This window comes from Corvus kubaryi, unplaced genomic scaffold (assembly GCF_017639235.1).
Source record: "Corvus kubaryi isolate FWS band 111438036 unplaced genomic scaffold, C.kubaryi_AGA036_p1.0 64865, whole genome shotgun sequence".
In the NCBI taxonomy this organism is placed as follows: domain Eukaryota; kingdom Metazoa; phylum Chordata; class Aves; order Passeriformes; family Corvidae; genus Corvus; species Corvus kubaryi.
Window position 1 is genome coordinate 24,186 of NW_024581569.1, and position 13,995 is coordinate 38,180.

The 13,995-nt window shown below is 43.6% G+C and overlaps 1 protein-coding gene across 8 annotated transcripts in view; it reads left to right on the forward strand.

Annotated features, from left to right (window-relative positions):
- Window positions 1-7,314: 7,314 nt before the first annotated feature.
- LOC121672690 (rap guanine nucleotide exchange factor 1-like) overlaps window positions 7,315-13,995 on the forward strand; it is a 53,125-nt gene continuing 46,444 nt past the window's right edge. For all 8 annotated transcript variants that reach the window (XM_042045436.1, XM_042045438.1, XM_042045440.1 and 5 more), the window contains exons 1-2: window positions 7,315-7,454; window positions 11,701-11,879. In XM_042045436.1, the coding sequence (XP_041901370.1) occupies window positions 7,347-7,454; window positions 11,701-11,879 (287 nt within the window). In that variant the 5' untranslated portion in view covers window positions 7,315-7,346. The remainder of the gene's footprint in view (window positions 7,455-11,700; window positions 11,880-13,995) is intronic.

A 13,995-nucleotide genomic window follows, 5' to 3' on the forward strand; every position in this document is an offset into this window, starting at 1 on the left:
ATGCTGCACAAAGGTTTGCTGGGGATTGCTGGTGTTCCTGCTTGGGGGTTGATATGGTACCAGGTCTGCTGGAGCAGCTTTCAATAAACCACAGCAAAAGTCCTGTCTGCTGCTTATCAATAAATTACAGTGTCTTGTTCAAAAAGAAACCTCAAAGCCAGCTTTTGTGTGCTGGAGGAAACTGAACTTGGGTAGCAATTTACTTCCTTGTAAATCCCTCCTTGTTTGATTAATTTTAGCTTTTTCCCTTTTCTTTTTCCCCTGTAAACTGGTTGAGTGATACTGCTGCAGTTTTCAGCAGGCAAAGGATTCCTGGTTTAGGTATCTGCATACAAGAAGATTTCTCTGTTCTGAAATACCAGGCAAAAAGAGGAGTAGAAGGGAATCTGGTCATCTGCTCTGAACTTGCTACTTGATCATGTGCATCTTCTCTTCCTTGCAACCTGAAGATTTGCTTCCAGATATGATACTGGAAGGAAGAAGAGCTGTAATGTTAATGAACCATAAAATTAATGTTGTTGACTAACCCAGTCCTTTTCACTGCAGTTGGGAGACGTGGCTGAATTGATAAGTTGCCCTCTCTGCCTTCCAATTCCCGTGCAGACACTGTGAGCTCTTCCCACATGAGGTTGCTGCAGCTGGAGATGCCTCATTCATGGTTGCTTAGAAAGAAAAAAAAATCAAAATAAAAATGTGCTCTCTGACAAATAAAAATGTTTTGCTTCCTCTGGAGGCCCCAGAGGGCGGCATAAAAATAATGAAGCCTGTGAGTCAGTGAGCATTGCCTGGCCAGCTGAGAGGGAACTGAGCCTCCCTTTTCCAGAGAAGTTTGTGTGCTGTCATTGCACATCATTAATGCTCACTGGTTTATGCTCATTCACTGTAATGTTGCCAGAAAAGAAAAAGGGCAGTCGGTCTAAAAGCTGGCTGCTTCCAAGGTGACGTGATGTTAGAGGAAAAGTTTCTTTAGCACTCAAGAACGATTGTTTGATTCTCAGCTGCCCTTCCTCCATCGTTTTCCTCTAAAACCTGGCGGCTCTCCTAGCAATTGGATTCCCTGGAGAGGGACTTGGAGCAGCTTACAAACAACTCCACCTAAGGTACAAAAGTTTGGGTGGGCAAACTTCCTGATTGACACTGGACCCTCCCTTTTTTTTTCCTTTCCAGGTCCCCTACCAGGTTTTTCTTTGTTGTTTCTGCATAAATTCTCTTTGCTTCAGTCTCTGGGGATAATGGCAAAGTTAGGAAAAGTAAACTCACAGAGCTGGGAGTAGTAGGTCTGAGGCTTTTGAGCACCCGTGGTGCAGCAGTGGGGATATTTTAATAAGGGATATTTTAATTCTGTTCTGTCACATTCTGTCTTTTCTGTACTCAGGATCCCAGTTCATCCTTTTGGGAACATGCAGCATTGCACAAGTGCTGCATATCAGCATTTTTAGGCTTCTAAACATCCTCAGGACTTCTGGAGAAAGAGGGTGTGAAAAGTAACTGAAGGCTGTTTGCTGCATAATGGGAGAGACAGTGACACACTGCAGGTGTGCAAGGGTGGAGAACCTATGGGGGTTCTCCTCATCTGTTTCTTCAACCTTCCTTAAAACCTCGTGCTTTCTCTCCACCTTCATAGCTACACATTGGCAGGGTTGAACATTTTGTCACAAGACAGACAGGATTATTAAAATTTATTTTTACAAGTGCCCCTGCAGTAGGTTTTTGTTGCCCACTGCTCACTGGTGAGCATCACACTGTGCCTCCTGTGCCAGCTCTTCTGCAGAGGAACTCGGCTGTTTCCTGCAAAGCTCAAAGGCTTAGATTTTCTGTCAATCCCTGATTTTAATATTTACATTACAAGAGAGCCCAAAAGCTTCAGCCAGGGCACAATCCCCCAGATCTGTGTGCTTACAGGTATGTAACAGATATAGTCCTTGCCCTAAGGGTGGAAGGAACATGTTGAGAATCTAGTAATATCCATATAAAATCTGGACAGACCCATGCTTTGCAGTATGTTTAATGATTTTCATGGTAAGCTCTCATGTGCCTGTCTGCCCATCCTGAATCACCTGTTTTCCTGTGTTTCTGAGAGCAGAATTGCATCTGGAGTAGCCCCAGCCCCAGAGGCTCTCGCTGGGCGCTGCATCGCAGCACAGACATCCTCAGCAGAAAGGTCATTTTTAACTCCAGCTTGTTATTTTTGCCTTTTGCTTCAGAACCCTTAAAGTCCCTGTCAGCTAGGGTTTAGCTGAAGCCTTGCAACTTGCCTTTTGTCTTCTCAAATGATGGAGCTGAGCCCAAGGGAACAAATGCCATTTTAATGGGCATCGTTGTGTAACTCATTACATAAGTCACTGCTGCCTTCAAAGGACTCGTGGCAAAAGTGGCAGGAGCAGTTGATTAAAAATGTGCACAATAGCTTCATTATGACATGGGGGGAGATGTCTGCTGTTATTTTTAATCTGATAGCTTTTGGATATGTGCATCCAGCAGAGACCCAAATGGCCTTTGAAAAAGGAACCATTTGTGGAATAAGATTTTTAGACTCCACTTCGTTCATTCTAACAAGCCACAAGAGTCAGGACAAGCTGGAAAATGAACTATAACCCTTTTTTAAGGCTGTGTCTCCTCTAAAGCTGCAGGGTTTTGGTGTCTGAACACACAGAGAGTGAGAGAAGATGGAGGGGTTAGTTTTTCCGGTGAAGGAAAGAAAAGGTACTGTATTCTAAAGTTTGTGGGGTTTTAATTAAAAATAAGTCTATTTTCAGTTTATTTTATATGATCCAAGCACTAGACAAGTTGAACAGTTAAACTGCCCGTCCCAGCTGCTGGGGAGCCTCCCTGCCACGGAGCAGCAGTGACACAAACAGGACCAGGAGGTGCAGAAACAGGCAGGGGATTATTTCCCATTTCTGAAGCCTCCCATGTGCTGGTTACATGAGGCTGGCGAGTGGGACCCAACAGATGGAAACTCTGCTGTGACTGAGCTCTGTAAAAGGCTGAACTTTCGCTTTGACTTTAAAGCAAATAACTTGCTGCTGGCTTAAGTTGGTGGAATTCACCAGCTTGTGTGTTTTGACTTATCTTCTGGCCTTCATTTGAACCCAAGTGGGGAGTGGCCATTTGACTATGACAGAGGTGGACGTTGGGCTTTGACTTGCCAGCTTTCTCCTGAGCAGCCTTAGTTTCTTCGCCCACAAGCACATCAGCCGATTTATCTGCCTTCCTTTTTAATCCACTATTGTTTCAAACCTGCAGTTCTTCCCTCACCAGATTTAGCTTTCTGTTGGCAAACTGGCAGCAGCACCAGTTGCTGGAGCTTGGGGAGCTGATGGGGAATCAGGTGGCTCCTGGTTGGCCGTGATCTCCTTAGCCTTCATCTGCCTGGTCCAGGGCCTTGAGGGATACTGAAAAACCCCTCTGGCCACACCTGACAGCAGGGCTGGTTGGAGCAGGCATGTCAGGCGAGCTCTCTGGTGTTGTGTGTGTGGTCAGACCCCAGACACGTGCCGGGGAGAAGAGCCTGGGAGCTGAGCAGGGCCGTGACTCAACAGCTGGAGCACGTTCAAGCACAGCAGAGTGGGAGTCTCACTAACGGGGGATGGAATCAGCTATGAAATGAGTGACATAATAAAGCTTCCAGTCAGAAATCAAGAAACTCAGATCCATAATAAAGTCATTTTGAAGGGCTTTTCTTCGAGTTGCGTGCAGCAGCAGAGCATCTAGACAGATGAAATATGAGGGGATGGAAAGTCAGTGGTTCCTTCGAGACAGAAACACTTTGATACAACTTTTTTTCCCCCCCTCTTCCAGTTGAAATCACTCAGTTGAGTTTATTACCCTGACTTTTCCCATTCATCTCACAAATATTTGGACACTGCATAAAAGGAAGTGCGGGGTGCCCTCCTCCTGCACACCAGAGAGGAGAAAGCCAGTGCTGAGACTCCAGCTAAACACTGCTGGCTATTCATCAACAAGAGGCGAGGGTAATATGATAGAATAATTTCCAGTGGGCAAACTCCCAAGCTCAGAACAACCTCAATGCTGCATTAAGGGGTTTGGTTACTGTAGATAGGCAGGAAGGAGCAGAGGGACAGGAGAAGTGGTTTGAGCACTGCCATGGCTCTGTTTTCTGCCTCTGTATATGTTACCAAATTATTTAATCTGTAAAGGCATGCTGTGCTGTTTGAACTTTTTAACTGGACAGACACACAGGACACGGAAGATATTTAAATTAGGATATAGTATAAAAAAAGTGATTTTTTCAAGGCAGACAGTGCTGTGGTAACCAGTCTAAGAAGTCTTGCTCAGCTGTGCTCTTTAGAGGAGGGTTTCAGGCTTCATCTGTAAAGGCTTAGGTCCCTTACACCTGTGAGCTAGAATCCCTTCCTACTCAAGTATCACTTCTCTTTTATACCACTTCATCCAGATTCATTACAAAGCAAATTCTGTTTATAATGCTTGAATGATGTATCAGCTTGCAAACTGTAAAGCCCAGTGTGCCGAATAATTCTGTTGGCATTCACTGAACATAATCACAGGAGCTCCACAGCTTGATCCATGAGTAGGGGGAGAGGGCTGAGGGCCTGCAGAGTGATGGAGATGCTGTACCAGAGTCACTGACTCACCCTCTGCTCTGTTTAGACAAGTTGCTTCACCTCTATGCCTGCTTCCCATCTGCAGAGTAAAGTTAAGGCCTGACTGGTTAAGGATGAGAACGATGTGTTTGTAATGTGCTTGGAACAAGAAAAGCGCTATTTTAAGTGCTAAGTGTAATTAAGTGTGAGAGAATATTGGTTTGTGACTCATTTGTTTAACTGCAAATGCATCAGAAACTTGTGAGCAGATGAGAGCTGGAAAGTGCTTGGTGTAGACCATGGCAGTAAAAAGCTGCATTAATTTGTGATCTTCAAAGCAGGACTTAGCAGGGCTGTTCAAACAATAACGTTTATTATTTTTGCAAATGTCAGCTGGTTTACTTCGCCAGTACTATTTTAAGCAGTTCCTATTCTGCTCCAGCCACTTGCTTCTGTCCTTGCTCTGTGTGTCTATCTTCCCTCAGAGTGTGGCGCACAAATGATTTGGTGTGACCAAAGGGTAAGAAGAACAAAGGGGCAGTGGTTGGCTGGTGGTGGTGGTGGTGAAGAGGATCTGCTGTCAGCAGAAAAGGAACTTCCTCTGATGACACCTCCTTTTGGAGGTTCCTGACCATGCACACACGTTGGTTCAGCCGTTTGTGTGCTTGCTCCATGAAAATGGGTAGAGATGTCTGGTGGCAAGGAGAAAAGGAAATGGTAATCTTTTGAAATCTTTCTCACTTCCAGATATCTTGTCCTTACAATGCAAAATTATCACCATAGGTAACCAAGGGTTTTGTAGGCATTGAGTGTTTCCTTACTGAGACCAGCAGTTTGGATCTCACTGCAGCCCGTGGAGGAGCCAGACACAATTTGTTGCTGTCACCATTACTTCCCTGTAGATTAATTATTGTAATTGTTTGCCAGTTCTGGAAAAATTAATTGAGAGCCACAACTTCTCGTGGCAAGCGTGCATATGCGTGCAAATATGGAAATTCTCATATGGTGTATGGAATAAATACAAATGATTTTTTGGGGAGGAGTTCAAGAGTGTTATCACAGCAGCCAGGAACTCTCTTCAGTGGTGACCTTCAGCACCCTGTGGAGACAGAGAGGTTTTAAAGGTTTGGAGATCCTCTTGCGGATGTAAAGCACTGACGTAAATTGTTGCTAAGTTGGGGTGCCAGCTGCTGTAAGTGATTCTTCAGAGGCCAACTGATACGCCTGGATTTATCTGCAGTGGCCAAGGTTTTTAGTGCCTCCCTCCTCAGTGCACTAAACAGGACTTTATGATACAAAGAAAACCTGGGAAAACATTTACTTCTGTAAGTGGAGAACAGGTCTGCAGCCAGACTAGATTAGGATCGGTGCTCATGTAGCTTCCATTCATAGGATGCCTGCAAAATCTTGGTCTAGGGGACATACCTCACCAGAGTATTGGTGCGTGTGCTCACAGCAGGGTCATAACACGCTACCAGGAAATCAAGTTTAAAGGAAGACGAGCAGGGTTCCTTTCCTTGAGCTGTAGTCGGGTGGTTTCTGAGTACGAGGAGCGGGGTTTGCACTGCTCTGTGGTATTTAGCTGCTGGGTGCTAATTTGGTTCAGCAGCCTTTGCAATTTGCAGTCTGCATGCTAACGAGGTGCTGCAGTGCTGCATGCATGGGGATGTCCTTTGGACTCATTAAAGCCAATGCAGTTAATGCCCACATAACCTAAAAGAGAAATGAAACATACAGCAAAATTGCTTACTTTTCTTGATAACGTAGTTACAGACAAGTTGGGTAACTTCTGCTGAGTTATCTGGGTCACTAGAGAGCAATTCAGACCTTCATTTATTAAAGTGCTCTTTGCTCAAAATACTTTCTAAATTGCTCTCTACAAGGGAGTTTTTATTTAGCTTCATGGTTAAACAGATAAAAATGTATTTCAACAATGTCTGAGTATGGCATGACTGCAAACCTTTGAGACTTCTGCTTTTAGGTATTCAAAAAACAATGAAAATACAATTTTTAAAAGAGCTGAGCAGTTCTGCAGTTCAGCTCCTCGAAGGATGCCCTGGTGTCAAAGCGGTTCCTCTGTTCTCAGGTTTTTCTGGTACATTGGAAGTGAAATCCATTGCAGATGACAAGGGCTGGCATTTTTGTTCAGATTATCCATAGAGCCACATTCAAAATGGATGCTGCTGGGTGGGTAGAGATCAGCATCCTGGGAAGGGCATTACCTGGGGTTGTGTTCTCCAACCCTGAAGCAGCCGGGTCATGGGTACCAGGCAGAGCCCTGCCTGCACTGACCCACAGCCAAGGGCTCTGCTCTGCCAGAGGTCTGTGAACCAGTCACTTCATCCCCTTGACTCAGTTGCTCATCTGCCAAAGAGGCATGATGATTGCCTCCTTTGTAAAGTACTTTGGGACCTGCTGGAGATAAGTGCTTTGAAGAGAGGTGTTTTTCCTCTTTTCTCCCAAGGCACAGAGCAGTGCAATCCTGCTGTCCCTGCCTCTCCTTTGCAGCGTTCCTGCTTCCGAGAGAAAGCAGGAAATGATGGTGATATTGTAGCTGAGGAAAGCAGGAAATGATGGTGGCATTGTGGTTTGAAACATAATATAGAGTGACAGTTTATTAATTTTCTTTATCGTGTTCCACTCAATAAATTTACGTGGTGCAAGTCTCTTCCAGATAATGCTGTAACACAACGCCCCTGGTTTCAGCATAATTGCCCTAATCCAGTAACGCTTTTCTGTGTCTTTCTAGATTCTGAGCGTTCTCATCTCTCCTCGTTCACAATGAAGTTGAAAGGCAAGTTTCATTCACCAAAAATAAAGAGAACACCCTCAAAGAAAGGAAAGCAAGCTGACCTGACAGTGAAAACACCAGAGAAGTCAGTGAACAAAGTAAGCAAAGGCCGTGTTCTGTTATCCTGATGGTTTCTTGCTTCCTGGTACTCAGTTTATCACACTCTGGTGTGTGACTTTGTCCCCTGCATAATTCTGCAGCTCAGGGATCCTCAGGGTTACTTTATGGTTACCTATAAACAGCACTGTGTAGTATTAAATCAATAAATAAATCCCTTTGGAGAGCATGATGAGACCTCCTTCCACAAGCATTTAAATATCTCTTTATGGAACGTGGTATATGGCCTGACACATCCTCTCTGCATGCACACCCCGTGGGTTATGCTTAAAGCTTCCAAATAGCTGCATGGTTTTGGGGTGTGACCCTTTTAAAAACCCCAGACTCAAGCAAGCACATCGTTGAAGCTGGTCCAAAGATGTGCTCAATCTCTGATGACACCAGCGGGGAGAGTCACACAGATGTGTTCAGGCAGCTGCTGATCCAGCACAGTGTTCCTCAGACCAAACGTACTCCAGGTCCTCTAAGAAATGAGGTCACAAACTGATCTGTGTTATCTTCTCTCCTGTTGTGACCTGATTATGTAGCTGGAGACTATCTCTGTGACAACACTGTTGCAGTCAGTTCTCAAGTACAAATCGAAGCCAGAAGTTGAGAACAGTCGAGGTTGTTTATGATAATTAAACACCATTCTCAGCTGTTAAAAGTCTCATCCAATGTGCAGTGCCAGACACGCAGAATTCTTCAGATTATCTCTGCTGAGAGTTGTTGTAGTGTTACTGAGAGCAGCCAGCAAGATAAAGTTTTCTTAGACTGTGTGACTTGCTTAACACCCAGAAAAGTCTCTGCAGCGCTTCCTCGCCCTATTCTGCACCATGAGGTGGAAGATGGTGAGGATTTTTTCCCCAGACTGTGGGTTTTTTCCCCCAGGAAGCTGTGGATATGCTTTCTAGGGAGCCAAACACCTTGCATTGCTGAGTGTTATTTAAAAAACAAAATAAAAAAACCCCAGTGACTGTACTCCATTAAAGCTTTTAATTCCAATGATGGTTCAGGATGGTATCTTGAGATAATTTAGAGGCCTTCCTTTAAACTGATATGTGACCACATTAAATACATTAGAAAATGAAGAGCCCTTTTCAAAATGTGGTCTATAGCAATTGTTAATAATAGATTAAGTTTTTGCTCTTCTATTTTTCCCCTAAAAACAGTGCAAGAGGATATACTAATAAGCCATGCTGGACATTAAAACCATTTTTTATGTACAGATTGGGATTTTTAAAATTGGGAAACAAAACACTTGCCATAATTTTTATTACTGTACATGATTATTTAAGCTGCATTCATTTTTATGCTGTGAAATATTGTTGATTTCTGGCTCATTCCTTACCTATTTTAATAGCTACTGTCCAACTAATCAATTCACTGGATGTAGTCAGCTCATTAACTTTGTGTGAAGGGAGTGGGGAAGAGGATGTGCCTGGATTGTCGCCAGGTTTTCTTACTGTAATATAGACATCAGTTGACAAACGACAGATCTTCTGTCAGAAGGCTCACTTGATAAACCAAATATCGTCCTTTTCTCCCTCTTAAGTACTTAAGATGCTATTTTTGTGCTCTTGAAGTAGATAATCAGTGTAGAGCAGAAATAGCAATACTAAAAATTAATGTAAAATCATGATGTGTAAGCTGAAGGATATGCTTAGCTCGTGCAAACATCATCTTCTCCTTTTCCCCTTTATACCTGGGTAGGAGCAGCACTGGGGGAGTTGTTTTCAGAACCTCCTTTTGTCCCCTGAACTCTGTCTGTGATTCTTATCCTAGGGCATATTGTAGGAACAAGAGTGTCCTTCAGTACTATATACAGGCTTATGATAGATTTTACACTGCCAAAATGTAAGGAAAAAAAGGATGATTCCAGCTTCTGTAATTGGGTGTATTCTGTACAGCTCACTGTGACCCTTTCTGGGTCAGCTGTGTCTCATACATAATGCATTTGCAATTTGATTATTAAGGGCAACTTTCAGCAATCATCCAAAAATATCTATATGTGTCAGGCAGGGTGTGGAGAGGAGATGCTGTTTTGCCTGAATTTTAACTTTTTCTTGTTTAATGCCCAAAAGAGAGATGGGTGGCTGCCCCATCCCTGGAAGTGTTCCAGGCCTGGTTGGACAGGGCTTGGGGCATCCTGGTCTAGGGGAGGGTGTGGCAGGGGGTGGAAGGAGATGAGATTTAAGGTCCCTTCCAACCCAAACCATTCCATGGTTCTGTGCACCCCTGCACACACCTATGTATGATATCTTTGGACCTTGGAAGAGGATTCATCAGAACATGCTCCTGTGGAATGTCACCCAAAGAACTAGCAGGGAAAAAAAGCCCAAAAGAGAAAAAAGGGCTGTGTCCCAGCCAGTGTCCGGTGGCTGGATTCGCATCCCTTGGTGTGCTCAGCGGAAGGATTTGTGTTTCCAGCTGTCATTCTCAGCCCTGAACTCTCAGGCAGGCCCATCCCTTTTGTGCACCAGGAGAGTGTTTAAGCTATTAAGTCACAAGCCTTTCTGCAGGAAACAGTTGTTGAATGAAACCCATAAACAGCCATCGGAGCAGGAACTGCAGTCCGTGTTTTTTCACTTCTGTTTGAGAGCTTTGACTGCTGGACCATGGTCGTACTTACCCAGGGATTTTACAGACTCTCTGATCCCTAAAATGTGTGATCATTTCATATGAAGTGCAAAACCTTCTCGGGAGAGGCCAAGGCTCTCCATAGATTAATGGTTGGACTCAATGATCTTAGAGGTTGTTTCCAACCTAAATGTTTTTATGATTCTGTATCCTGGAATGAACTGTGCAGTGGTGAGGGCACATCCCTGCAAAATGGGAAATGTCATTTTTTTAATCCCAGTGAGTTGCCAGGATGCTTCTCAGCAAGGGAGTTCAGGGCACTGTGGGCTGCAGATCAGAACTTGAGGTTCCTGGCGAGAAGTATTGTCCAAAGGGTAAGCAGCAGCCAAGTTTGGGCACTTCCCAGATGAGATGGAAAATGACAGGGTGGTTTGCAGTTCTTGGATTGGGACTTAGACTTCTGAAGCTGGAGCTAGATGGAAGTTAGGACTCTAATCCTTTTATGCAACTGGCCCCAAATTACTAACCAGTGCTGCCTATAAATTGTTCTTCCTAAAACCTTTTGGGCTGCTGGCCTGGTTTTGCAGTTTAACAGCTGACAAGAGTATGGGGAGCACACAATGCCCATAGGTCATTAATTCTTGAAGCTGAATTTACTGAGGAGATAATGGATGAAATCTGACTCTGCTAAGCTCTCTGCTCCTTTTCTAGCAGTGTTCAGTAGTTAATTTAAATCTCACTTAGGAACTACTTGTGGCACTAAAAGTCCTCCAGGCATGCTGTTGTAAACTTTCAAAAAATACCCCAGTCCAAAGTGCCATTGAGGTATCGTGTATCACTTCTGAATTTCCTCTTCTGGTGTTGGTGGTGGCACAGAAATTGGTGACCACAGCTCAACTTTATTCCAATGAATTGTTCCCTTCTGCAGCATTCATTCACCAATGCCAAAACTTAGCTTTTACAGTTTGTCCTCATGGAAATTGCGTGAGTTCTCTTGTTCCAGCAGCATCCCAAAATGATTTAGGTTGGAGGCTCATCAGAGTGGAGTTTATGTGGATGTTTTCATGTATTTTACAATGACATATAGTAATTGGACAAGGAGTGTTGCCTTTAAACTGACAGAGGGCAGGTTTAGATTAGATATTGGGATGAAATTCTTCCCTGTGAGGGTGGGGAGGCCCTGGCACAGGTTGCCCAGAGAAGCTGTGGCTGCCCCATCCCTGGAAGTTGGACGGGGCTCGGACAACCAGGGATAGTGGAATGTGTCCCTGCTCATGGCAGGGGGTGGAGATGGGCTTTAAGGTCCCTTCCAACCCAAACCATTCTGTGAAATGTTTTTTCTTTCACCCTCCTAGTTTAGGGTGTGGGTTTCAAAGCAGTGCCCTTGATGTCATCAGTGGTGTTAATCTTAGCCTAAAACTGATCAAGATCAGCCTTCAGTTTGGAATGCAGGTAATTCTGAAAGTTGAAGTGTGGGTGTAATCTTGCACTGACTATTCCTTTGAAAGAGTAGTAATTCAATTTAAAAGTGTTTGTGGTAGAAGGGGTTTTTTCCACTCCTCCTGGAATATACCTTAGTCACCATACTTTGAGTGTGTTAAAGGAACCCTGCCTTTAAAAATACTGAAGTTTTAACATCTCTCCCCTTTTTTTTCCTCTCCTGTTTAGAATGTATCATGGCTAGAGGAAAAGGAGAAGGAGGTTGTCAGTGCATTGCGCTACTTTAAGACTATTGTGGACAAAATGGCAATTGATAACAAAGTGTTAGAGATGCTGCCAGGCTCAGCAAGTAAAGTGCTGGAAGCCATCCTGCCCTTGGTGCAAACTGACCCACGCATCCAGCAAAGGTGAGTTTCCTTCTTGGATTTTGGGACCACAAGAGACCAACAGGCTCCTTCTTTATCTGAAGAACCGCATCGTGCAGGAGATGCCGATGAAGTGACTGCTGTTTTTACTAATTACTTGGTGGTTTTCAAACACCATTTAAAAGCAGATTCCCTGCTGTCAAGAAGCTCATGCCATGGAAAGATAAAGCAAATCAGGCTTCTTTCAGAGTGGAGGAAGGGATGGTTCTTAGCATAAACTTGGAAATTCATCATTTTGTAGAGGGAGATTCTCTTCAGATGCTATTCCTGTTTCTGCAGTCCGTGGTGGTATCCTAAAAGCTAACAAATCTAATAGCTTCACCTGGAAAAGGAGTTTATCTTCAGAGTAATCCTTTTTTGTGTTCAGTTTATCCACCCTGATATTACAGAAGTCTGAGCCTGCACTCTTAACTGCTTTTTCGGATTTTACTGGATCAGATACAGAAGTAAATAGATGTACTTCAGCAGATTAACCAGTCCAAGTTCATTCCTGCTGCACTCAACAGATTATTGTTTTATGTTTTAACAGATAATGTGCATTATGTTTTTACCAGTTAAGCAATGGGTTTGAAGCCAGGAAAGCAGTAGAAATTTGCCAAAGCCAAGCTCAGCATGGATTATAAGAATTTGTGGTGTTGCCAAGCCATAGAGATCTCGGTGGTGTTCATCCCATGGATGCTGGAGCAATTGATTTACAGAAAACAAATAAACATTGTTGAATAATACTGAAAGAGCAAAGTTAACACAGAGAAGAGCACAGAACAAAGCAGAGAAATGCAGGTGTTTGGTTCCTGAAATCCTGCCAGTTTTTGTGCTGTTCCTATTTGTACTCCCATTAAATATCTCCAAATTTTTTCCTTTTAAGATGCTTATTTCAGTGCTGGCACAGGGAAGGTTTATAATGTAGTTGAGGCAGCCCTGGGGTGCCAAATACTTTGCAAACAGAGATGCTCAGTCGTGTTTGGCCCCAGTGCTCAGGCCAGAGCTGCTTCTGGCAGAAGGAAGGAGGAAATGGGTGAGTATCACACATGTGGCTGGGACAGGTAAGATCCAGTTCAGGTTGGATCTGTCGAACCATAATGAGCAAACTTGTGAGAATGGGAATGTCCTGTACACAGTGATCAGTCTCTCTTTCTGGAAACAGGGTGCATTAAAGCACAGATCCCATGTGCATGCCTTGCCTTGCTTAGCCTCCCGAAAAACCCAAAAGGGGATCCGGCTTTCTCAACAAAGCTGTGTCCTTCTCTCCCTACCTGTGTACTATAGTGGCAGGACACAAAGGGGTGATTCTGATGTCAGATCCCCCTCAAGAAAAGTGAGCAAGAAAAGTGATGAAGAAAGCCTTAAAATTATTGTTGGACTTCTTTGTACTTTAGGGGAAGCATTTGCATCAAGGAAAAAAGTAATTAAATCTCACACAAAATGGGCTTTCGATTACTGCCTCTTTAGAAGGAAGCAGACTGAAGATTAATGGCAAAGAAATCAAAGTCTTAGAAAGAGATGGGGGAGGGAAATGATGTTTAGGAAATATCTCCTACCAAGCTAATTTCATTTGAAATGAGAACAAATGGCAAGCAGCAAGCTTTTAAAAAAAACCCAAACAACAACCAAACAATCAAGTCCTTGCCATTGTTTGTATCCCCTGGTTGTAACTTGACAGTAGTTCTTTCCCCAGTCCTGCAAACCTCATTCACCTAAATAAACTCATTGGAGCTCGAGGGCTTGATTCTTTTCTCACAGATAATGAAGTTACTGGAGTTAAGCCAATGTAAAATGGATACCGGAGAGAAATGGGAAGATTTGGAACAACTTGTATCAGTAATGATTGCAAGATTACACCTTCTCTTATCTGTTTATGGTTTTGATGCAGTTTGAAATTGATTTAACGTGACAAAGAATTGCTGAAGCGTTGCCATCAGCAGTACTGTTAACACACCTTGTTTAGCAATGAAGTCAGTGTTTTCAGAATGGCCAGGAAGATGCCTGGGAGCATTGTTGTTACAGTTAACTTTTATTTAGAGTTGTCATCTTTCCAAAACATGCCTTTTTTTGCCCTTCAGAACAATAGCTTTCAATTCTGTTTCTCATTAAAAACAAA